This window comes from Sinohyriopsis cumingii, chromosome 16 (assembly GCF_028554795.1).
Source record: "Sinohyriopsis cumingii isolate HCF-2022 chromosome 16, ASM2855479v2, whole genome shotgun sequence".
Taxonomy (NCBI): domain Eukaryota; kingdom Metazoa; phylum Mollusca; class Bivalvia; order Unionida; family Unionidae; genus Sinohyriopsis; species Sinohyriopsis cumingii.
In genome coordinates, this window is record NC_142976.1 from 8,852,859 (window position 1) to 8,880,755 (window position 27,897).

At 35.9% G+C, this 27,897-nt stretch overlaps 1 protein-coding gene across 3 annotated transcripts in view; it reads right to left on the minus strand.

Moving 5' to 3' along the window:
* Positions 1–1,536: 1,536 nt before the first annotated feature.
* The window catches only part of LOC149779907 (kelch-like protein 36), a 60,821-nt gene continuing 34,460 nt past the window's right edge, over positions 1,537–27,897 (minus strand). For all 3 annotated transcript variants that reach the window (XM_089936595.1, XM_089936597.1, XM_089936596.1), the window contains 7 exons: positions 13,688–14,073; positions 12,731–12,831; positions 8,477–8,657; positions 5,318–5,433; positions 4,323–4,526; positions 3,742–3,858; positions 1,537–2,857 (listed from right to left, as the gene is read on the minus strand). In XM_089936595.1, coding sequence (XP_089792721.1) covers positions 2,763–2,857; positions 3,742–3,858; positions 4,323–4,526; positions 5,318–5,433; positions 8,477–8,657; positions 12,731–12,831; positions 13,688–14,073 — 1,200 coding nt within the window. In that variant the 3' untranslated portion in view covers positions 1,537–2,762. The remainder of the gene's footprint in view (positions 2,858–3,741; positions 3,859–4,322; positions 4,527–5,317; positions 5,434–8,476; positions 8,658–12,730; positions 12,832–13,687; positions 14,074–27,897) is intronic.

Sequence of the window (27,897 nt, forward strand, 5' to 3'; positions counted from 1 at the left end):
TTTAGGATTTACTAACTGGTAAGCAATTATTATGAATTCATTTGAAGACCTTTTGGATTATATCATTGTGATGCGTCAAGATTACTGGCACATCAGCACAATAGAGAGTGAACTTTATTCGGAATACCACTGGATCTCATTTGAATTCTACGATACTTTTGGACTTAAGATAAATGTTTTAGGACCATTTAGGATTTCATTCACCATTCCGTAAGTTATTGTTACTTAGTTCAAGCTCATAGAGTCGTAATTACATCATCAGTTTTAGGTACTATACTGTCCTTAGCAACATTACATCTAACTGGTTTTTTATACACACAACACACACACACACACACACACACACACACACACACACACACACATATATATATATATATATATATATATATATATATATATATATATATATATATATATATATATATATATATATATATAGAAACCAGGCGATAAAATTGTATAGTTGAGCCGCCAAGAGACTTGATGTGTTATAACCTATTTGTCCGTGAAAGATTACTTGTGAGAGACTCTACATTTAGCATTCATGTCTGTTTGAGTTACTTCCCTTGTATCATGATGTAGCATACTTCTCCATCGTACTCCTTTTGTATGTATTAATTATTCATATCACTAAGCAGACAACTTTAATATCATAATCATAATAAGATCATAAAATAAAAAGTAGTCCCTGTTGACAAGGACAGAGCATCAAAATTCAACTAATTCAGACACTGTTTGCCATAGGTATAAAATTCCATTTTATTCAAAATAACTCCTTCTTGTATACCATACAGAAGTATAGTGTGTACTATGATAACTTTGCATCCCAAATGGATTGATCTAAATTTAAGTTACGGGAGGTGTAACAATATCGTTGTCTACTTATACAGTGTTTTACAAATTGTACGTGACAAAGCTTATTGACAGGACAAGACCTTAACAAAATGAAATCATCCACATATCTCTGAATCTGTTCTTAATCCAATTAGACAGGACAGACTTTGAAGTTGGAGTCCATTTTAGGTTTTATTTTTTGAGAAATGGTTGCGAACGTGTTCATGTATTATTACGCACGTAAGATCCTGACAGTATTAAGCATGACAAAGGTATAAGCAAGGCACCATATATATTATACATTTGTGAAGCAACAAAGTCCCTCGTTTAGATTTAGCCAAGTCATGTTGTTCTGATCAACGTTTAACTAAAGCGTATATTCGGGTGAAGACAGGTAACATTGAAATCGTCTTTGGTGGCTATAATGTATACATTTATGCAAAGATTCGGTCCAGAGGGAGCCATCTTTCATTTTATTCAACCTTGCTCGTGCATGAACAAGACCGTATATCGTTGAATAAGTCCTTAACTAAAAATACACCTTTGGTCCAAGCTCTCACGCACAAACACACGTATATATAAATACAGACACGAATATACATACATACAGACGCATACACATGCACACAAGAAGAGGATTGTTGTTTCAACTTTAAGAATTACCAAAGCGGGAGTAAAATTTACGACAGGACACAGAGAGAAATTATAATTTTTTCTTCAAAACTAAACACAATAATTCTGTTATGGTTATTTTGGTCGTTATAATTTATACACAAGATCTACTTATTTCTTTTGTCAAAAATACAAACTGAACCGCCAAATATGGTCCTAACTGGTCGCATGACATGCTTTTTCATTTGTTAATTGATTTACTTTATACAGGCAATACCCAATGCGTCCCCAAGAGAGCACTTGTTAAAGGCTTGCTACACATGCCAAAGGTTGATGTCAAACGAAACGGATCGACGCCTTGGCAAGTGTAAACCGGATAATATATATTTTGTACACAATACGCGGCATCATGTCATTTTACTATATGTGGTACTAGCAATCAAACACATGGATACTTAAGAATGAAAGAGTTTGCAAGTTATTTGTTCCCTATGCTAAAAACGACAGGAATTTGTGATCCAAGGAACATAACTTTTGATTAATGTCACCTTTAGCAATCAGTGCTTTGATCGAGTAAATTCTTTTAACAAGACGGGTCTTTGTCAGAAAATGAATACGTACGAAGAGGAAACTAGTCAAAGAAATAAACCATTTTATTACTGAAAATGCTAAAGTGTTTAAAGGATTGAAGAAGAAGGAACAATTACCTAAGATTTTGTAAAATCGACTTTTGAAACAAAAATGCTGCAGTTTATTAGAAGACTGAAAACAAATCAAGATTAAAATGGTAAATTATAGTTGAGACAGATATATATTATTCACTCGTATATACATGTAAACATAACATATTCAAAAGGTAATTTTTTAAATAAAGACTCGTATTATTTATCTCATATGTATAAATAAGACTACATATGTACAAACCTATTTTTGTAATTTCATATGAAATAAGAAAGATCTCGAGTACGGCCTACCAATATTTTCAATAAGATTCATGTAGAACATTATACACTGAGATGAGTAGAAAGATCTCAAGCAGGGCCTACCAATATTTTCAATAAGATTCATGTAGAACATTATACACTGAGATGAGTAGAAAGTTTAGAGAGATGTTAAAATGTAGCTAGAAATCTAATGAGCAAATCGACTTCCATGTCAAAATCTTGTTTGCTATTGCATTTGGGCTTCTTCTTGTCATAGGTTATGGAAATATACTCCGATAACGCACTGAAATGGATTGAAGCAGTATATTCCGGTCATCCACTGTAATGTCAGTCTAGTAATATCAATATTCTATGTCCTTCTTGTCTCTTCTACCACATCACCCATTTCAGATGGAGGTTTATTTTCTTTAAGTCATGTCTCCTGGGAACTTCTAAAATGGCACACGATACATTAGAGACATCCCCTGTAAATGTTCAAGTATAGACATTATCAGCTAAAGATCTTTACGAAGGCATCATACCGGGTCGTTTCTTGCTAACTGCCCACTCTGTAAAGGATAACGTTCATTAATAGTGAGCAAGAAGAAAAAAAAATCAATGAGGGTGCAGTAGCGACTCGTTGCTTGTTAACTACCCACCTGTAATTGATGAAGTACAGCAATAATCAGCAAAAAACCCGACTCCTTACTTAATAAATGCCGACCTGTGAATGACCAAGTACTGAAATATTCATTATAACAAAACTTGCCCGCCATCTGCCTAATATGTACATCACTCCAATACCAAGAAGTTACTTTTTATCTGACCATCCTGTAAATCGCTCCCAGACCAAGTTACTGAATAGCTTCCTACCATGTAAGTCACTCAAATTTTAACAGCGATAAAATATATTGTCATATTGTAAAATTAAAATTATCTTGGAGGTTTTCGAGACCGTTGCGTTTCGAACATGCTGTTGGGAAGTAGCTAAAAGTAGAAACTTGTCTTACGGATATAATATTCTCAGTTTTGATATACATCTTGAATTACAACAGAAACAATGAGCAAGTATATAATAATAATAATAATAATATCAATACCAGTAATAATACAACAGCCGGCGAAAATTCATGTGATTTCAATATTAAAAATATTCAACATTTTTTATTTTAAAAAAACAGTAAAAGCATTCGTAATTGACAAGACTCTGATGACACGGATATCTTTTTTACGTTAGTCCAGTAGTCAGACCTGCGTGACCAAAATCAGAAACATATTTATTTTAACAATAAGACTTATTTAAGTAAAGTTTTTCTTACAGAGAACTAGGAGATTACACTGCTACATCGGAAGGATTGTATTATTTTACCTTTTCTGAATGTAAAATCTTCCTCCCATACATTCCTCTCGATGTCATAAAATTCTGCTATTCTGATATCTTGACCGCTATCAATATGCGAGCCACCAAAAAGGTAGATTCTAGACCCTGTAAAAGTAATTACAATACAGTGGTAATGACAGTGAGAAGAACAAGGAAAAGAGGACAACAAATAACAGCAACAAACACACTCATATTATACTTACAGCATGTAAATAAAACTGTAAGATACTATTTTTGGATACAATGTATTTCTTCTACATTATATTTGCATACGGGAAGTAGTTCATATATATATCGCAAAAACGATACTGTAGAAAACATGACTTATCAAGGACTGTATGTATCCCGAAATAAAAACGGCGGTGACCTTCAGCAAATTCTAATCAACCTGACGTCGGAACCAAAACAACTTATGTATTTCTCTTCTTACATTTCATTTTTTTGTTGTCAACCGAATTATAAACGAATAGTAAAAACAAAAATCAAGGATCAAATTTGAAATGTTCTGCATTAGGATTGAAATGCATTAGACTGAAGAAGGAAAGAAAAACTTAGAAAGCAAGTTCAACCTATAGGACACACTCCGGCACTATGTCGCGCATGCGTTATGCTAGGGTACTTGTAGTACCAGGGCGATATCATATCGGACTGAATTCCGTTAATCTCGGACTTCTGACGTGGTAACGCCGATACGTTGGAGGCGTAGGAAAACATCTTGCGTTCGGTTGTGAATTTATTACTTTCATTTGTTCCTCCAACTTTGCATGATACACCTGTTCAAAGAAAAACGAAAAGTCAATTTCAGTAAATGAACAGAATAAAAACTACAGGTAGATTAGAACGAAAACAACTACAGATATGACTACGAGCAAGAGAGTTAATAAAATTCAGATAATAAGTGTATGTACTATATATTGCAAATGCCCTTTCCTCCTGAGGTCTTGACACCATAAAAAAAATACATTAGTTGTCAGTGAGCTCTTGAAATCGTAGAAAGATAGTGTTTGTCAATGAACTCTTGACATCGCAGAAAGATTAACAGTATACACATGTCTACTGATGATTAACAATATAACGGTTTACAATGAGGCAGCTTGCCGATAGGAGAAGCACACGAAATCGTCTTGATGACTAAAATTTCAAGCGACACTGAATCTCCCCTTCGCTTAGATTTGTCTTCTTCGAAGTCTATGAAAAAAGAAATGACATGAAGCCTATACAAAATATATCAGCAAATACAACGAAACCTTCTCATTCTTACAACAGAAGCACAGACCGGAAGTCCTACAAAACAAAGAGTCCTCTATCTTTGGACCATATCAGGGTTTGCGGCTTATCGAGCTGTCATACATGTACGATATCAGAATAGACTGAGAATCTGACATGTGGAATGATCCCTATATGGAATGATCCATACATGCAAACAATACCTAAGTTTGGAATGATCCCTACATGCAAACAATACCTAAGTTTGGAATGATCCCTACATGCAAACAATACCTAAGTTCTACATTCCAGTACGACAATTTCACACGATACTATCTTGTACGTGAAAAGTACATACCTCCAATAAAAAATATTTTATTTCCCAAGGTTGTAGCGCAAAAGCGATCAAGACATACAGGCAGTGCGTGAGGGTAGTCTAGATCCAACTCCTCAAAATTACCTCCCTCATAGACCCTGAAAGAGAGATCGTCATCAAACTTGAAGAATCTTGGTTTACGAACCAAAATCAGATTAGAACTTTCCGATCAATTTTCCCTTAATTTAGGTAACCTATCTTTTTTTTGGTTTTTTAGTTGCTTTTTTTGTTTTTTTTTGTTTGCAGTGTTGTCCAATTTGATGAACATAGACTAAGTATTCTTGATAATTTATACATTATTAGCATTGTAAATGTATCAGGAATACTGTATCATTCTGAAAGATCTCACGAGACGAGAAGCGTTGAGTGTGATCTATGGATGTCACGTGGCATTTAAAATTGATAGTAATTTATCCGTCAGCTTTCCGTGAGAGATTATGTTGTGATTGCATGCGTTACAAGAAGTAACATTTACTTCACTAATCGCTGCCAAATAAATGGAATTCTAGATGCTGTATTCACATTGTAATCCGGTCAACAGGTCACAAGGTGCAATGCTTATCAATATGTTGTCCTTCGTCTGCAATGCACTTGAGTTTCAGAGTCGATAAAATGAATGTCACTATAGAAAATCGGAATCCCCCATTGTTGCAGCACATTTTATGGATACACTTGTTTGACTGAATTCTGTCATTTAACAGTACTATAGCCAGAAGTATTAACCGGATATTTCAGTAAACTCAAAGACGACATGGAACTATCAGACAGTCCTGTGATCTCCTATATGATTTTTGCAGCAACTGCATAACAATTTCAATAATATATTTGTTTAAGTCCTTACCAGTATATGTTTACTAGTCTAGACCTAGAACGTCAGCGTCGAATTCATGCGTATTCATTTGACGTCACTGAAGAGAAGTTCTGGTTATTCGAACTCTAATCATATCGAAAGAAACTACTCCGTTCTAACACATTTTGGAGGTAACGCACTTTCTGATTAGCTGAACATCAAGTATATAACAATACAATGCACATTATGCAGTCAGAAAAGGTTACACAATTGTTACGAAATGATTTTCCCTATCACATGATGCTATCGGAAGTTACATTTTTGTTTCTAAAACGTGCTAGAAGAAGAATACCTACACTAGGTTGTAAAATTTCCTCAGATATGTGGATAGGTAATAATTTAACTACTGATTAACTTCAGCAGATCTAGGCACAGTTTACTTGGACACTAAGTAGGTAATACAGATCTAGGCACATTTTACTTGGACACTAATTAGGTAATACAGATCTAGGCAGTTTACTTGGACACTATGTAGGTGATACAGATTTAGGCACATTTTACTTGGACACTAAGTAGGTGATACAGATCTAGGCACAGTTTTCTTGGACACTAAGTAAGTGATACAGATCTAGGCACAGTTTACTTAGACACTAAGTAGGTGATACAGATCTAGGCACAGTTTACTTAGACACTAAGTAGGTGATACAGATCTAGGCACAGTTTACTTGGACACTAAGTAGGTGACTCGGATCTAGGCACATTTTACTTGGACACTAAGTAGGTGATACAGATCTAGGCACAGTTTACTTAGACACTAAGTAGGTGATACAGATCTAGGCACATTTTACTTGGACACTAATTAGGTAATACAGATCTAGGCACAGTTTACTTAGACACTAAGTAGGTAATACAGATCTAGGCACAGTTTACTTGGACACTAATTAGGTAATACAGATCTAGGCACAGTTTACTTAGACACTAAGTAGGTGATACAGATCTAGGCACATTTTACTTGGACACTAATTAGGTAATACAGATCTAGGCACAGTTTACTTGGACACTAAGTAGGTAATACAGATCTGGGCACATTTTACGTGGACACTAATTAGGTAATACAGATCTAGGCACATTTTACTTGGACACTAATTAGGTAATACAGATCTAGGCACAGTTTACTTAGACACTAAGTAGGTAATACAGATCTAGGCACAGTTTACTTGGACACTAATTAGGTAATACAGATCTAGGCACAGTTTACTTAGACACTAAGTAGGTGATACAGATCTAGGCACATTTTACTTGGACACTAATTAGGTAATACAGATCTAGGCACAGTTTACTTGGACACTAAGTAGGTAATACAGATCTGGGCACATTTTACTTGGACACTAATTAGGTAATACAGATCTGGGCACATTTTACTTGGACACTAATTAGGTAATACAGATCTAGGCACAGTTTACTTGGACACTAAGTAGGTAATACAGATCTAGGCACAGTTTACTTAGACACTAAGTAGGTGATACAGATCTAGGCACATTTTACTTGGACACTAATTAGGTAATACAGATCTAGGCACAGTTTACTTGGACACTAAGTAGGTAATACAGATCTGGGCACGTTTTACTTGGACACTAAGTAGGTGATACAGATCTAGGCACAGTTTACTTGGACACTAAGTAGGTGATACAGATCTAGGCACAGTTTACTTGGACACTAAGTAGGTGATACAGATCTAGGCACAGTTTACTTGGACACTAATTAGGTAATACAGATCTAGGCACAGTTTACTTGGACACTAAGTAGGTGATACAGATCTAGGCACAGTTTACTTGGACACTAAGTAGGTGACTCGGATCTAGGCACATTTTACTTGAACACTAAGTAGGTGATACAGATCTGGGCACATTTTACTTGGACACTAAGTAGGTGATACAGATCTAGGCACAGTTTACTTGGACACTAAGTAGGTGATACAGATCTAGGCACAGTTTACTTGGACACTAAGTAGGTGATACAGCTGTCCATACCAGAAGGAAACAAAGCAAAATGGTTAGTTGCAGATGTACATCGTTTATAGGTATATAAGAAATAGAAAATTTATACGAGTCCTAATTTTAAATTAATTATTTCTGTCATTAGCAACCCGCTGTCAGCAAAAAGTGGTGAGTATGCCTTAATAGACCTCAGAAATATATTTTATTATTCCCCTACGTTGTCACATAACGAGACATGGGCTTCTTCTTTCTAGCAGCGACGATATACATTAGCGCAATATTTGTTGTCTCATAATCAGACGATCTTGTGAATATTTTTAACATTAAGTCTTATCATGGGATAAAAATGTATACCAGAAATTGTCATGACTTTGTGTTCCAAAATCTCCGCCAGCACAATACATTTCCCTTTTGTACACTGCGCATGTATTGTTAAGTCGGGGAGCGGGAAGAGTTCCCGCGCTGCACCACTCATTACTTTCTGGGTCGAACATCTCTACCGAGGATGAAGCTCGTCCATCACTCCTCTCCCCTCCTGTGTAAGATAACATTGATCTAGTGAGAGAAATGCTACTACTACGCTCTTTCCTCCTCCTCCTCCCGAGGGCAAGGTTTTCCCAATGCCCCTCCCGCACGAAAAAGGGTGAAATACAATGTCTATCCTTAGGTTTCATTAATCTGTATTTCAAATACCTTCCATACATTAATCTCTATTTCAAATACCTTCCATACATTAAGCTATATTTCAAACACCTTCCATACATTACGCTGTATTTCAGACACCTTCCAGGGCGTGAGAAAGCCTGCCAGTAGCTTCTCGTGGGTCGGTGGTTCTTCCCTGGGTTTTCCAGGGTTCTTCCACCACCATTTATACTGGCCGCCATGTATAGCCTATCTTGTGCTGAAAAATGGCGTTAAACCCTAGAACGACAACATAGATACCTTCCACACATTAAGCTGTATTTCAAATACCTTCTATACATTAAGCTATATTTCAAAATACCTTCCATACTTTAGGCTGTATTTCAAATACCTTCCATAATAATAATAATAATGATAATAATGAGGACTTAGTATAGCGCCTAATCTTTAGAAGCTCTAAGCGCTTTACAGTATTAGACAACACCTATAACATAAAAAAACATATAATGATATGATTACTAAAAAAAACACCATGAAATTGGAAAACAAAAACATGCTGAAAATATTTAAGGTAGGAAACATTATTAAGTCTTTAAGTTTGTTCTTGCAGTCGAAATAGGTGTGTTTTAAGAGCACTCTTGAATGGGATCACTGTGTCTTTGTGTCTAAGTTTAGTGGGCAATTCGTTCCACGTTGCTGGGCCCTGGTATGCAAAAGAACGTTGTCATTATGACTTCGTTTTCATAGTGGGAATAATGAGTATACGATTGTCAGAAGAGGAGCGTAGGTATCTTGCTGCTGTGTACACATCGGTGAGGTCGGATAGGTATGTTGGACTGGAGTCCGTTAGTGAAACGTAGCAGAGAGAACAAATTTTGTGTTTGATTCTGGATCGAATGGATAGCCAGTATAGGGTACAGAGCAGCGGGGAGATGTGCTCTGATCGTGGTACTCGTGCTAGCTGTGTTTTGAACTTTTTGAAGTTTCTGGAGTAGATATTGAGATGAACCAGACAGAACTGAGTTGCAATAGTCCAGTCTTGAAAGTACTAATGAACACACAAGTGTTTTAGTGGCATCAACTGAAAGATATTTGCGAATGGAGCTGATGCGTCTCAATTCAAGATATACAGCCTTTCATATGTTCATGACATGTTGGTGCATTGTGAGAGTACTGTCCAGAGTAACACCTAGGTTTCGTACTGACTGCGTGAATTTAATGTTGCTGTTGCTGATATTTATTGTCTGAGGTAAAGGATGTGAATGAGAAAGTCGTTGTGTTTTTATCAGAATGGCCTCACTTTTATCATCATTCATCTGCAGCTTGTTACATGTCATCCATGATATCACATCAGAAATGCACGTCTCTATACCCTGGATGGTAGCATCAACTTCAGTTGGGTGACTAGATTTGTATATTTGGTTGTCGTCAGCGTACAATAGGTCAGACAGTGGATGATGATCTATGACACTTGAGAGCGGCTGAGTGTATAGAATGAAGGGAACAGGTCCAAGAAGAGACCCCTGTGGAATACTACAACATTGATCAACTGGGCTGGAGTGTGTTCCATTTTCGGACACAATTTGTTTCCTTTTGACCATGTAGGACTTGAACCACAGTAAGGCTGTATCATGAATGCCAAATACATGCTGGAGATGGTGAAGTAATATATCATGGTCTATTGTGTCAAATGCTGCAGACAAATCAAGGAGGGCGAGGACTGTAATCTTTACGCTATCCAAAGCAGAGAGAATGTCATTAACTACTTTTAGAAGAGTAGTTTCAGTAATGTGGCAAGGGAGATATGCAAATTGTACACTGCTAAAAAGACTGTTTGAATTCAAATGAGATACAAGTTGGGATAGAACAACTTTTTCTAAGATTTTTTATATGAATGGGAGATTAGAAACTGGGCGGTAGTTGTTTAAATCGTTATGGGCTAGTGTTGGTTTCTTCAGCAGAAGCTTTACAATGGCAGTTTTGAAAAATGATGGGAATTCACCGGATGAGAGAGAGGTATTAATAACATCAGTTAGTGAAGGCAATACTGGATCTAAGCATTAAGCTGTATTTCAAATACCTTCCATACATTAAGCTGTATTTCAGATACTTCGCGGACATTAAGCTGTATTTCAGATACCTTCCGGACATTAAGCTGTATTTCAGATACCTTCCAGACATTAATCTGTATTTCAGATATCTTCCTGACATTGAGCTGTATTTCAGATACCTTCCGGACATTAGGCTGTATTTCAGATATCTTCCAGACATTAAGCTGTATTTCAGATATCTTCCAGACATTAAGCTGTATTTCAGATACCTTCCAGATATAAGCTGTATTTCACATACCTTCCAGACATTAAGCTGTATTTCAGATACCTTCCAGACATTAAGCTGTATTTCAGATATCTTCCAGACATTAAGCTGTATTTCAGATACCTTCCAGATATAAGCTGTATTTCACATACCTTCCAGACATTAAGCTGTATTTGAGATATCTTCCAGACATTAAGCTGTATTTCAGATATCTTCCAGACATTAAGCTGTATTTCAGATACCTTCCAGATATAAGCTGTATTTCACATACCTTCCAGACATTAAGCTGTATTTCAGATACCTTCCAGACATTAAGCTGTATTTCACATAGCTTAGTTACATTAAGCTATATATCAAATATCTTCGATATGGCGACGGAGAAAACATTCTGAAAGAAACGAATATTATCACCTATCTGTTACCGAAGCCTGACTCGTATTTTGAAGTTTTGGAATGAAACATTTATATCTTCTTAATCGTCGTCTTCATCTTCATGGATAGATAGATAGATGGCCGCATCAGAGGGGTCCATGAGTCCTGAGTTTCTGACACCCCCCCCCCGGCTACCCACCCCAAAAAGACGTACACACAAATGTACAGCCACTTGTCCCTTGAAATTTGACCATAGTGTTATTCTTCCGCACGTTTATTTGGTGTTATGCACACTCTGAGTAAATAGACGCATAGACTTTTGCTTTGTTACCCTTTCGAGGAACGACAGGGCCCTTTTGACATTTTGGAAACTCCCTCCAAATACTTGACCTGTTCCGACCCTGAGATAGATAGATAGATAGATAGATGTCCTTTGAGATTCCACTATTTTATTACATGCTTGGAAACTAAGCCAGATTTTATCCGTTTAGTATCAGGTGACTTTTGCATATTTTTAAATTGTATGATTTTATTTATTTATTTATTTATTTATTTATTTATTTATTTATTTATTTTGCTCAGTCAGATGGTGATTGATGGTTCGCTATCAGTGCAACCTTATGTGTATGTATTTATAAACAACAAAATAACTACTGATGATGTTGTTTTTGTTAACCTCTATGCCATGAAAATCTCTTAAACATTACAATACATTCAGAAAAATCCATAAAGCCATGGTCAAATCATTTTATTCCGGCATTCCCTTGCTGCAGACTTAATAAAAATTAAACTGAGTCCGCGAGCGCGTGGTTTTAAATATCAAATAAGTTATGTATCGATCATACGTTAGTTACGTTACATGCTTCCTAATCTCCTTATCAACGTCCTGTCGGAAGTAGAAGTCACTGTCATACAAGCTCAGTCGAAAAATACAAAATGTATTGGAAATTGTCAAGCCTTGATTTTGCAACCAAGAAACAGCTTATACTTTAGATGGAGTTTGAAACAGCAGAAAATATTTGGCAAAATAACAGTTCAACATGCAGGGAGCGTCGAGAGAGGTACAATCTCGATCATCGGTTCTTAATCTGTCCTTTTTATCATTTATTTTTTGTACTCGTGTAATATATAAAAAATGAAGTTATTGATAATTTCAAAATAAAACCTAATTCCATACACAGGTACAGAAATAATGCACATTCACAAATATCGACTAGAAACGTTGAAGTGCGCACGTTATAATTTTGCCGAAGAACACTTAATATATTACAAACTTACCACATACATATATTTTCCCATCTAATGCGCTACATCCGAATTTTGCTTTTGATTTCGGCATAGGCGACAATTCTGTCCAAAGGCGTTCCCTTGGGTCATATCTACAAAATGAGATAGAAAAAAGAAACCTCGCCAAGATAAGCACAATATAAAATTTATTCCACTCGTTTGATAAATTTCATTTGCAATGAGCACTCATGTAACATCCTGTTTGATGAGAAACAACCGGTTCATTATGCGGTTTTAGATCTGGGTTAACACTGTGAAAATGGGCGAAAATTATTCAGTAATCAGTACGGTATCAGAATTTCGCTTTATACAGGAACCAATACGGTATTCTAGAATTTAGCATTGCACAATTAAATTTACTGTGATATTGTCAGTAGCCACTTTTTATTTATTACCAAGATACCAATAAAGATTAGATATTACGGTAACATGCCGAAAAAGTCTTTCTCGACTACATCTTCTAAAAACGCCTAACAAATATCTAAATACCAAGTTTATACGTTTGTAAGTACCACATGTAATTTGGATTTAACAAAAAGAAAATTAAAATCCTTTAGAGACTCTTTCAGAGAACTTTTAAGTCGTCCAGTGACGCTTTCACAATTTTCCTCAGATTAAAGTAAAACTTATTCTAAGTTCGTTTTGAGTGCCACCTAATCATTAAAATCTACCTTTAGAGAACACCAATGGGACTAACCTATTTTGTCAATTTTAATAATGTGCTTAATTCAGGACTAATATAGCATAATATAATGTTTTCAAAGAAACAATGATATACAGATCTGTCTATTACAGGCAGCTGTACGCCCCAAGTGTATGTCCGTTAAGAAAAATTCTACAATACATTCTTTTGTATCCTATATTTATTGCTAATGCAATGCTAAAAAAAACAACACACACACCGAAAAAATATAAACAAAAACAAGAATTTCCCACATGAAAACTCACCTAAGTAATCTCTTCAAATGTTTACACTTCACCGTGTCATAACCACCGATGATGTATAACTTGTTGTCCAGTACAACCACACCAAAGTGGGCAATGTCTTTTATAGCCTTCCAATAGTCCGTTCTCACTTGATATGAAAGAATATTAGAACGATCTGGAGAAAGTAGAATGTAGTGTGCTTCTCCAGATCCGGATCGGTTAATGATGTACAGTCTATTTTGTATCGAGGAGCGGTCCATTTCGTCAAGTTCCTCGAACTCAGTGTCGGAATCCACTGTCAGAATTTCCTCTGTTCGTACAACAAAGCTTCTCACATGTTCAGTGTCCGCCATTTTGGACATAGCCAATATGGCGGAGTGATGAACTCGCCAGTGGAATGGGATCCTCTGCAAAGGATGTTTTTAATATTTAGTTTAACACAATTAAATTTAAAATCAACTTTCAGTCTTCCTACACAACATTCTAAAAGTTACAGTTACATCGGGAGGTATCAGACAAATGAAAGCATTGATTGCAGGTAGGGAGTGTCTAAAAATAACTGACTTAAACTATGCGACACATAATATCATGCTTACCAATGTCTGAATATCCATGTATGAAATTACCAGTAAGAAAGGATTCCAGTATGAAATCACCAATATGAGATTAAATATCAACAAAATTACCTATAAGAGAACATTCCCCCCTTTGAAAATGACTAAAAAGAAAACTTTTTTCTGTATGGAATTACCAATATGAAAGTATTCCCGTTTCAGAATTATATCAGTAAGAGGGTATCCCTGTATGAAATTACACACAGGAGCGTATTCATGTAGGGTATTACTGGATGAAATTACACACAGGAGCATATTCATGCAGGAATTTTTCCATACTGAAAGTACTCCAATTTGAAACTAGCAATACGAGACCATTCCTGTATGAAATTACAAATGTGAGAGTATTCTGGTTTGAAACTACCAATACGCGACCATACCTGTATGAAGTCACAAATGTGAGAGTATTCTGGTTTGAAAATGCCAATACGAGAGAATTCCTATATGAAATTGCTATGATAGCATTCTGCTGTAAAACTTTTAATATGAGATAACTTCCTATGAAATTGCGAATATGTGATTATTACTGCCTGCAATTAACAATATGAGACTATTCATGTATGAAATTACCAGCATGGTATTATACCTTACGAAATTACCAATATGAAAGTATTTAGTGAAAGCGAGTATTTGTGTATGAATTACCAAGGAGATTATTACTGTGTGCAATTACCAATAGAACACTTTTCCGGTATGAAATTACCAAAATGACATTACTGTATGCAATTACCAATATGACACTTTTCCGGTATGGAATTACCAAAATGGCATTACTGTGTGCAATTACCAGCATGACACGTATCCTGTATGAAATTACCAACGACATTTTCCCGAATGAAATACCAACATGAGATATTACTGTATTAAATTGCCAATATGCGAGTATCAATGTGTCACAATACCAATAAGAGAGAATATCGTTTAAAATTACCAATGTAAACGTATTCCCGCATGAATTCAACGTTTAAGTGTAGTCCCGATACACGAAAGTAGAGTTCATAACAAACCTCTCTCCAAATAAAAAAAATCTAACCTAATTTGACCGCTTACTTTGATAATATACGAATTTATTGTTGGTAAAATAGAGCGCATTTGAAACTTGTTCGACAACTCTAACTATATAAGTTCTACCCTTTCTTAAAAATTGCCTTTGTAACATTCAACTTCCAATTAATCAAGCTATCATATTTCAGCAACGTGGCATTATATCTCTTTGTGTTTGTTTGTGGGTTGTTTTTTTTTTAGGTAAGTAAAGACTGTTATGTAATAATATTTCAGTAGATTCTCTAACACTGGAAGGTAATCATTTTGACAGCCTAAATGCTTATTCAATCTTGGAAACTTAATATGGTACTTCAAACAGTACCTTAATGTTATGCAATCTTTGATTATATATATATATATATATATATATATATATATATATATATATATATATATATATATATATATATATATATATATACGCACACACACACACACGTTGAGTGGAATGATTGTGCAGATTTACACGTGGTTTACATCAATTATCTCAAAAGTGATTTGGACTTCGGAGTAATATGAATGAATGAATCTGATTTAATTGCCTTCATCGATACTCATTGACTTCATCGATACTCATTGCCTCTTTCGAAATTGTGGTTAAACTGATACCTTGAGGTCGATTGTTTTGCTTGTTTTGGAGTGGGGGGATGATTCCCAGTACGGATTATCGTTACGTGTTTGAATTGTACAGAATGTTCATACATCAATTAACAATTGCATCAAATCGTAGTAATTTCGTTGATTTTCTCTGGGCAGCTACGTCAATGCGTCTAACACAAATATTTTTAATTCATAAGGTATTCCCACTCGAAACTGTTCTATAATTAGTTATTGATTAAAAGTTCTCAAACTAACATAAGCAAATAATACTTACTTTCATTACAAAGTAATGTAGCAACATGTGAAAATAATACACACTCCCGTACACACACACATTCACACCCACACCCACACATGAAATGGGAAAGATGAAGGGTGTAAATTATTGAATTGTGGAGGTTGAGAGTTTATATTGATATTTTAAGGTTAAAATCATACATTTTGTTCAATATTTCATGAATTTTATTATTAAAGAAATAATTTTTCTGTGATAATTCAAACATCAATAAATTCTTAAAACAAAATATAACTACTCTGTTAACAATAGTTCGTCAAAGACTCCTTTTTGAACCTTAAAATAATTCGCCAATAAAGCAAAGAGTGTAAATTTGTAACATAATTTGCAAATAAACGGACAATAAACAGACCGATCAGATATGCAGAACATCTGAGAGACTTTATTGAAAACACATTTCTTTGAAGCTCTCTAAATAAATTGATATATTTAACTTTCAACAGTGAATTATGCCAGTAAACGTATGATCTACAATTGACTATGTATTTACGAACCTAACTCAACTGTAAATAAGTCGTAAGGTAAATAATCCGCTCATGTAATAGACGGCTATGGTTAAAGTTCAATACACATCGCATAAATATTGATTCTATTAAATAATTTCTTTAGCCAACACACAATAAACTTCAATAGAATACTCTGACAAAATGAACTCTTGATAACGTAAAATATGGTGAAGCATACGACGATATAGTGTACATGTTTTCAACTGTGATATTTACTTATGTAATTTGTAAGTCTTTTTTAAGGGAAGTATCGTTTAAATCGTTATGTGATTGTAAAGGCGTTATATACATGTATTGGTGTATGTGTACAGGTGTGCATGGTTGTGTTCCTGTTGGGATCTGAGAGGAGTGGCGGGGAATGGAAGGTGGTGCTAAGTCAATCATATAACGATATGATGAGATGAAAGCTTAACGTTGGCGTGTACAACCCAGAAGGTGTTCACCACGCTGAGTGTGTTTGTATGTACGTGCGTGTGTGTGTACGGGAATGAGAGAGAGAGAAGAAAAAAGGAGAGATTGCGTGTGTGTATGAGGGCGTGCACGTGTCTATGCGTGTATCAGACAGAAATGGGAGAAACAGTATAGTCATGAAAGAGATGAAATGTATGTGTGTATGTTAGTCTCTGATCGCCTTTGCGTGATGTGTGTGTGTGTGTGTGTGTGTGTGTGTGAGAGAGAGAGAGAGAGAGAGAGAGAGAGAAAGGAAGGGAAGACATCATGTATCCTCCACAAAGGTCGGTACACGCATTCACACCTTGATCTTATTGTTGCTGTTTTAAAATACTATACCACGTGACCATTAGATGCAGATACAGACTTCAAAACAAGTTTCTAGCTATAATTTGGAAACTAGAATTTCATGACTTATAGTTTGTACCTACAATCTGGAAACCAGAATGTCATGACATATATATTGCAAGCACAACGTGGAAACCTGAATTTCATTACGCATAGTTTGTAACTATAATTTGGAAACCTGAATATCATAACCTATAACTTGTAACTACAAAATGAAAACCAAAATTTCACTTGTAACTACAGTTTGAAAATGGAACCGCAGCAGCTGAGTTGGTAGAGCGTCAGTCTCGCGGGCTCGGCTGCCTCTGTGTGTCCTTGGGAAAGGCACTTAGTGGGCTGCCTCTGTGTGTCCTTGGGAAAGGCACTTAGTGGGCTGCCTCTGTGTGTCCTTGGGAAAGGCACTTAGTGGGCTGCCTCTGTGTGTCTTTGGGAAAGGCACTTAGTGGGCTGCCTCTGTGTGTCTTTGGGAAAGGCATTTAGTGGGCTCCCTCTATGTGTCCTTGGGAAAGGCACTTAGTGGGCTGCCTCTCTGTGTCCTTGGGAAAGGCACTTAGTGGGCTGCCTCTGTGTGTCTTTGGGAAAGGCACTTAGTGGGCTGCCTCTGTGTGTCTTTGGGAAAGGCACTTAGTGGGCTGCCTCTGTGTGTCTTTGGGAAAGGCATTTAGTGGGCTGCCTCTATGTTTCCTTGGGAAAGGTACTTAGTGGGCTGCCTCTATGTGTCATTGGGAAAGGCACTTAGCTCCCATTTCTTCGGCCTGATATAGCCAATAATGTGTTAAAAGTGTTGTTAAAACCATCAACAAGGAAAGAACGAATTCTGAAATCTGAATTTCGTGTGTGTGTGTGTGTGTGTGTGTGTGTGAGAGAGAGAGAGAGAGAGAGAGAGAGAGAGAGAGAGAGAGAGAAAGTGAGTGTGTGTAGGTATAGTATATGTAAATCTGGAAACCTGTATTTCATGATCTATAGCTTGTAATAGCAGTCTGGAAACCTGAATATCCTGATGTATAATAATGTAACAGGAATTCTGAAACCTAAATATCCTGATGTATAATAATGTAACAGGAATTCTGAAACCTGAATATCCTGATGTATAATAATGTAACAGGAATTCTGAAACCTAAATACCCTGATGTATTATAATGTAACAGGAATTCTGAAACCTAAATTTTATAATGTATAGTTTGCAACTACAATCTGGAAACCTGAATTTCTTGACCGTTACTGTTTCTCATAAAATATTTATATAAACATTCACAGTGTGTGTGTGTGTGTGTGTGTGTGTGTGTGTGTGAAGAGCAAAATCAACTTATACATGTCCGTAAGCTTTACCAAGTATTTGCAAGTATTTGATTGACTTATTAGTCGCCATTATAAAGTGCCACTAAAACATAAAATGTTAGACATTTTTAGGCATAGGTAAAACTTACCAAATTTCAAAAGCCTGGCACTGAATTGTTTTTCCCCCTGTAATATAGTAGCAATCATCTAACTCCAGTTAAAGATTTTCTCCGTAGTTAAAAGACAACAATTTGGATGGCTCTCCAGACGGTTTCATAGATCAATCTGCGTAAAATGGGGCAAAGATTTACAGGACAGGAAATTGATATTTCAAGTGAAGTGCCGAAATAGGTTATAAATCGTGTACTTCAAATCTCCTTTAATCCCACTTTAATATTTGTTCTGCTTTGACATTATTGGGAAAATATATTTGTTGCTTTAAGTTTGCCCATAGCTGCAGACCATCCTACACAATGAGAGAATATTCCTATTTAAGCCTCGCAGTATGCGTCGATTTTACAAGATACTTGGTATTCTGGTCGTGCTCGTCGGACAAGTGAGATTTTCTCTAATGACCGCTGAACTTACTAAGCGTGTCGTATTTCATCCCTTCTGTTATAATATAAGCTCTATTTATTTGATCTTTTTAAATGTATTTATCTATGCCGCAAAGACCAATATTTTTCCTAAATTATTCATTCACATTGATCAAGTTTAGTAACGACTGGATTTATCGATAAATTGCACTATGGATCAGTGGTTCGCACTGCTAATTAGTTTCAACTCCTGTTGTGATATGTTTTGTTCGGTTCCTTTGTGTTCTGTTCTTTTCTGCTCTCTTGTGTTTAAAGGAAACGAGGGGCTTTTTTGCTACTTAAAATTTATTTTCTTACAACTGAGTCAAATCATTAACGTTACTCAATATACGCAAATAAATACGGGGGGTTGTTTGAAAAGTTCTGAATGTTTTGTCGTAACTTCTCTGTTCAATAAACCTGTCAATAAATTTATTGCCAAAAGATATTTTTCAAAACGCATAGTCAAAAAATTGAATACGAAAAGATACTATTCAAAAACGCATAATACCAGTACGCTGAATGCCAATAGATACTCTGCAAACGCATACTGTCAATAAATTAAATGCCAATAGATACACTGCAAAATACATACTGTCAGATCTGGGCACTCTTATTGTACCCTCCGACTGACATATGGCCGTCTTAGATAAAGTTATCGGATATAAAGTATGTGTCATATCCTTCAATCATGACGTTGTTTCATCGTTTTAACGATGGTCGCGAATCCATAGAAGATGACCCGCTTTCTGAAAGACAGTTGTCTGCGATTGGTGAACGGAAAGTGGCTGCTGTAAAGGGAGTAACTGACGAAGATGCTCGATAAATAGTGGAAGATATGCATGTTATTGTGGGCATGCATTCGTCAGCTGTTTTTAATATATTAAGGAATCATTGAAGCTCAAGAAAGGTTTTTGCAAAGTGAGTCCCGTATTTGTTAACGGCTGATCAATAACAGACCCGGCCTGACATCGCCAAACAGATACTCTCCATACATAAAATGAGTAGCTGGAAACTTTTGAATGAGATTGTCATAGGTGATTGGACACAGATCTGCGTTTTCTGAATCCAACTCAAGAGAAATCAAAGTGTGGATCGAACTAAACGATCAGAGACGACGAATCGCTCGAAGTAGTCGGACTGTCAAGAGAGTTTAAACGCATTATTTTTCTATCCCGAAGGCCATGTCGTTAAATATATGGCCCTAGCTCTGCTAGTGACACAGGGCATTCTTGTGTCTCAAAAGTATTTCCAAAAGTTGTGGACCACTTCTGAACTACCCGTCTGCGCACCGGTACCCGAGATATCCGTCAACTCCATGACAAGGTACTGGCATATAAACCCGCCGTCGTCACAAAAGTCCTGGAGGAGTACAAATCCAAACTTTGCAACATCCTCAAAACACCCGGACATAGCTCCTATTGAGTTTTGCTGAGGGCGAGACAATTTGAGAGTCGTCATTTGGTTCCAAGTACAGCTTGCCAGTTCATGAAAATTATACCAAAACATGAATGCAAAATTGCATATAGAATATTGATAAACAGGTTGAGAAAATGTGTTAGAGATGATACTTAGAGTGGATGTGCTGATGTACTGTTCGTTAATAAAGATCTGATATACAGCGCACTAATTTTCTGAACTTTAAAATACCCCTCGTATAGTTTGAAGAGTGGATGAACGTTTTTAATGAAAAATGCATACGTCGTTATTTCTGTTTAGCGGTGTATGAAATATTGGACCCATTCACCCTGCCCCAACACGACACACTCAGCTCACAGGCATGCTCATTAACTCTGCTATTGCTGATATTGTTATTGTTATTATTATTGTAGTTGTTGTTATGATTGAGGCAGTCTGCTTTTGTAAACTCAACGCTTACGGCGAAGCTCGAAATGACGCGTTTATTATAGCGTGACGTGATCGATAAGACGTCTCATTTTACCTATATGTATTGTCACGCTATGATGCTGGGAGAGTTTGGACGTAAAATGATGTGGTTGAGCATTCTGTTTCCTAATAAACAATGACCAAGAAACATCTTTTCACAGCTTAACAAATGACAATACCACCCCTGGTAAAAAAATAATAAACGAAATGCATAAGAGACTTCAGTAAATACATCGCAATGTACGACTTGCCGTAAATCCGCCGCGATAGCTTTCTGTTTTAATCAATTGATGTGATCTCAATATTTGCTGACAAAAATCACGCATCAGCATATATTTTCCTTGTGTAAGTGATAAACGGAGTCATTGAAATTCAACCTAAGCAAATTTGATGAAGTTTTAAAAACTCATTCAGTAATATTTTTCTAGGGAACCAGTGAAGGATACTTATTCCGTTACTATTTTATGCAATAATCTTACTTGGGGAAAGGCATTCAACGAAGAGTAGTGCAACATAATGCATAACAACCAGTATTTTATTTTATTCTTTACTTCCTTTGTCTGCTTTTTGAATCCCTAGCTATGTGCAAATATCAATTTTTAAAAACTTAAATCCTCCAACATTTTACAAGCCATAGTACTTAAAACTATTTTCATTTGCTGTGAATTAGGATCAGCAGAAACGTAAATCCAATCAATCAATCAATCAGCTGAAATTATAACGTGTGTGTGCATATATGTAATGCAACGTACTCTTGAACAAATGAACTCTGTACACCTCATTTAGTTATAATGACCTAATTTACTTTGTTATCAAACAGTAAAGGCTGCTATCTCGTATCTAACGGTGGACACTTCATTAGAATCACTAAGTCATATTTTACATAACTTATTTCTGTCCGATTTTGAATGTTGCTATATTATTCCAAGTGATGATTTCTTCATCATCAGTCATTCAGTATGAAATCAGGTAATACCTGTATTATGCAGGAATCACGACCATGAGAAAAATGAGATTTGAAGTCATGTGATTGCTTTTAAACGGCTAACCGCTCCAAGTATGTATAACGAACTCGGGTGACTGTTTAAGATCAAAGATTCCTTAATTTATAAGGTTGGATTTTAGACTGGTTTGACTGTATATAAAATGCACAATGGCTGAAGGGACGATACACAGTTTACAGATTAAGCAAATAAACTTCCGTAGAATACAATACACAAACTGTATGCAGGTTTATAATACTGTAAATTAAAAGAGTGAGAGAGTTTTATTAGGGCGTGTTTCGAATCAATTCGCATGCACGTGATGTTTCAATCACATTTTGTTCACATTAAGACTTGGCTTCACCAAATACAAAAAAAACCCCGAAAAGTTTGATGACATAATTTTTTCATTTATCATCGAACAACATAAGAATGTGAAATAGTTGTTAAAAGTTCCGCTGTTGAAGTGCAAGCTTTTTAATGGAATGTCGACATATTAGGACAACTGGCGCTAAATATGCAACACGTCTCAAATAGCTTGGTGCCTTCATACAACGCGCTGATGAAAAGGTTCCTAGTGCCGTATTTATCGACTTTATAAAGCAAACCCAGCTGAAAGTTATGGCAAATTAGTGATTTCAGTACACCAGTAATTAAATCCAATTTAGACAGCGAATAAATAGAGAAAGGATGGACGGATGTTGAATAGAAATACACAGTCTTTAATCGAATATTCACGAGGACTCAGGTTGCATAATTATATATCTGCTCAGAGGAGGGGAAACGATTTGCATGTCATTGTATTATATAATCCAGGGAAACGTTCAGAGAACGCCATACCTGTTTACTCGGTGAAAGCTTAACTGTGTAGTGCTACCATTCATATTCGTCAATGATTTTTAACTTTTCAATGACATACACAAACAATATCGAGAAGCTAACCCTTTATTCCTCATGCTAAGTCTGCTGAAGAAGTCCTTTGCGTGAGGACGAAAGCTCCAGGTTAGCTTCCTCGATAATGTTTGTGTAAAGACTGAGAAGTTAAAAATCGTTGTCAAATACTGACATACCTGTTTATTTTGGTTGAGTTAAATATATCTAAATTTATCTTATATAGGGACTCACGTTTGTGTTAGTTATTGTCCTTATAACAAATTATTTCTGGCTATTTGGGGACATTTGCTGGTACATAATTTCATCCAAGCGTGGCTGTCCTTGATAAATAAACATCTGCTTAAAATAATGTCAAGACTAAACGCTTGAGATAATGCAAAATACATATGAACGTATCCATTGGATTCCAAATGGTGTGTGCATGTGTGTGTGTGTGTGTGTGTGATTTGGATTTTTAACGTAGCTTTAAGAATTTTTCAGTCATATCGCTGCGATGTCTGCAGTGGGACAGTTTACAGTAATGTCTAGCAATGGGGCATCGTGCCGCAGACACATGGTATCGTGTCCCACCCAGTCACATTATCCTGACACCGGGCCGACCAGTCCTAACGCTAACCTCTTAATGCTGAGCGCCAAGCGAGGCAGCTGCAAGTACTATTTGTATCAGTCTTTGAAATGACTCGGACGGGGTTCGGACCCGCGGCCTCTCGTATAAGAGGCAGACGCTCTAACCACTAAGCCACCGGGGCGGTCTAACTTTAGAAGATGAGAGTGTTGTTTACACTGTGATAAGATGCCACATATTTTGGATCGGAAAGGGTTGCAGACAATATGCTGTTGTAACAGATTAATTTCAATGGTGAGAAGGTTGATTACAGTCCGATAGTATATAAAATAAATTTAGATTTAGACACCATTGGTGATATTTTGAAATTATACCCTACATATTTTGGCTGACAATCTGATTATACCGCGTAAATTTGGACGGAGAAAGTGTTGTTCACAGTGTGATAGTGTATCCCCTGAATTTAAATGGAAGATGGTCGCGATAGTGTCGTAGTATAATACATACATTTAGATGGGGAGACGATTGTTAGCAGTCTAATTAGTGTACAGTTTGGTAGCTTACCACCTTAGAATTTTTGGAGAGAGGGTTGCGACAGTGTGATAGTGTAGCTCCTAAATCGGAATGGGAAGACGATTGTTGGCCTAAATTTCACTTTGAAGGTATCTAAAATTAAAATTTAGAAGAAATATTTGATTTTGATATGTATACTACATTTGCATAGGAAAATATTAGCGAGTTTTTTCTGAGTAATAAGGCCCAGTGCACGAACAAAAAAAAAAGAGTTCATATTTTCCCATACAAATGCAGTAACCGTTTGACTTTAAACTCATTTCGTTTTCCTAGCTAAGGCTTAATAATAAAGGAATACACTACCAGAAACAAATTAATCGAATGTGTGCTTATTTTAAGATAAATACACAACCGTAGATATATCAATACACAGTAACAATATTAATGCGCACATAGAACGGTCCAGCGACCTTTTAACTTCGTCGCGCTCGACATTTGAAAAATTTCTCGTTTTAGTCTACTTAAAAATCGAAATTTAGAGTCATTTTTGGAATGAACGTGCACTGAAATAAAAAACTTTTCCAGTTTGTCTGGAATAGAAGGATTTTGTTTTTCTGTTGATCCAAAGCAATTCTGCTTTTCTGCTCTGGGTCAGTTCAGTGCAGTAAGGACATTGTTATTTCAGTTGGAAATGTAGTCGAAATTACAGCACAATTTGGGTGTGTATCAGGTTTTCCATAACATGGGCCATGTCATTCGAATTTGCGGAACTACGAAAGTACATTTTGAGGCATAAATGTAAGTATAATTATTACCATTCTTATTACCAGCTAAGAAAGACATGTCCATGCCCTATCCCTTACATGCTCGCTGTTGTAAGGCCCCCAGCTATGACATATACAGTTTGTATCGCTAGACTAACATTGTATCAAATAGTTAAACGGGGAAAATCGCAAAACAGCTTCTGTATGACAGTCCGTTTAGCCAGAGGAGAAACTATTTTTTCTTCGTCTTGGCTTATTGATTCTGTTTCTTTTAGTTTCCTACCAAACCTTATGTTACATTTTTTCTCGAATTTAGTGTTTTGATTAACTTGTAAAATGGTACGTCTCTGATAGATATGCGATAACCTTAGCCTCAGTATGCTTTTCAATGATATTTTAGACCCTTGAGAGCAGTGTTCATCGTCTGAACCATTCTATTTGCGAAAGGTTATGACTCTTTCTCCTAAATAACTGTTTAAATGATCAGAATTGTATTTTCAATTACTGCGTCTCTCATGTTTGTCATTGACATTGGGTTTATCATGTTCATTCGTTTGCTTGTTGGAATGTTTCGTTTGTGTCTCAGTGACCTCGTCAACATCGTTAACTTTATCGTCTCTACTTTCAAATGGACGAAACAGCTTATTTATCTAATAAACCAAAAGCTAAAACGCCTTCATCATGAGAGTACATAGTTTATTTACAAAGTAGTTCCTAATACACTATACTATTTTTAGGCACACATAACGTGCAGTATGTAGTCGTGCAATATAGAAAGTTATTATATGCTCATTTTTTTCGCCGTTAACTTTTACATTGTCAGAATCGTTCATTATTTTACGATATTGCACTCGCGCGCACTTCATATTGCACTCATAAAGAAATTACTTACTATTGTAAACAAACAATGGACGCAGACGCCAGCACTTTTTATTTGTAAACAAATCATGTACACTCACGCAGTAGGCGCTTGACGTTTTGGTTGATTAAATTTGTTTCTGAATAAACTAAAGCAGATGTTTCGTGGACTGCCACATGCCAGCTGATTTGCTACATTCCGCGTTAACTTTTTTGATACAATGTTTCGGATTTAGGCGGGCGATGTACGTCAGATTTCATAAAATGCTGGGTCCCTACAAATAACATGCAAGTGACAAGGCATAAACTGTCTTCTTTAGCTGGTAATAAGACTGGCAAAAAATATTCTTACAGTTTTACATCCTGAATTTCCTCAAAATGTATTTTCTTAGTTCTGCAAATCCGAATTACACGATCCATGTCATGGGTTCTCAAGCTTGATTACACATTTCGAAATTGTACTGTAATTTCTACTATATTCCAAGTGCAATTACATCCTTCTTACTGCACTCAAAATGAAATAAACATTATATTCCATAGCGTCTTTTTGATGATTGCAATTGAAAGACTTCATATTTTTCCCACATTATGATTTCAAACATTCAGTGACAGAAAAGAAACACACTTGCAGATGTCACCACGCTGCTGAAATCCGATGCACTTCATGTAGAATTGACACAGATAAATCCAGTCCATAATCACGAAATTTTGTAGAAACTACAAAAATATCAAAACCTATACATTCCAGATCAAACGGAAAAGTTGTTGCAATGCGCATTCATTCGTAATATGACTCCAAATTTCAATTTTAAGTAGATCAAAACGCCATTTTCTTTCGAAAGTTATGTCTAGCGCGCTACTAAATTGAAATCTACCTGGGCGGAGTTATGTGCGCATTAATAATGTTGGTGTGTAATGATGAATCTGCGCGTTGTATTTAGTTTGGAATACGGCATACATTCAGTTACTTTGTTTTGTGTAGTCAATGTAGTGTATTTTTGTTTACATAATTAAGCCTTAGGTAGAATAAGAAAATGAACATATAATAAAATGGTTACTGCATTTGTATGGGGAAAATGTGAACTCCTTTTGTCGGATGGATATATTGCACTCCCAAGGTCGTGTAGTATTTCCATCGGAAAAACTCGTTCATACTTTCTCATACAAATGCAGTAACCTATATATAATACACCAACCTGACAATGTAAATTTAACGGAGAAAATAAATGTGCATATAATAAAGTTATATATAATAAAGTTATATCTTGTTTTTTATCACCCAAAAAATGAGATTTATATATTTGTATGACGCTCTGGCTACTACTTCAATATTTTCCACGACTACAGCTACTGCTGCTACTACTACTACTATTACAACTGCTACTTCAATATTTGCTACTCTTACTACTGTACTAATACTTCTCTTACAACTACACCATGATATTGTGTGTTTAAAATTAACCCATTTAAAGGCCAGACAATGCTTTCTATTCAAGAGCATTTAAACAGATACCTGATGACGCTTTATCTCTAATGACTGTAGATCAACTATAGGATTCAAACAAACCAAACTCATGAGTAAAATATGATTTGTAAATACTTATATATTTCTGCCCATGCTAAGTCAATAAGAAAAGTATTCTTTCTGCACACTGGTAGGACGGTATCTTTGACTCCGTTTAAAATAGTGTCTGTTGGATGAGTTGTTCTAATATTGACACTTGAAAAGTAGATACATTATCTACTACGGTTCATTGATTTTGCAAGCAGAATTTGTTAATAGGAAAACATGGAGGTTAGTATCGCCTTGTTAGACAAACACAGCTAGGGTTGTTGATAAATTATAATCATTTGTCATATATCCAGCGTGGATTCTAATATTTGTCTTGTCGCACACACACCTAGGGATGTTGAAATAAATATACATTACTTGCCATATAATTATTTGCCATATATCTAACAAAATTTTTCCTTAACCAAACTTCACTTAACATTCACTAAAAATGAGATCTCCGGAATTAAGTGACATTAAATATACCGCAAATACATTCGGTCAA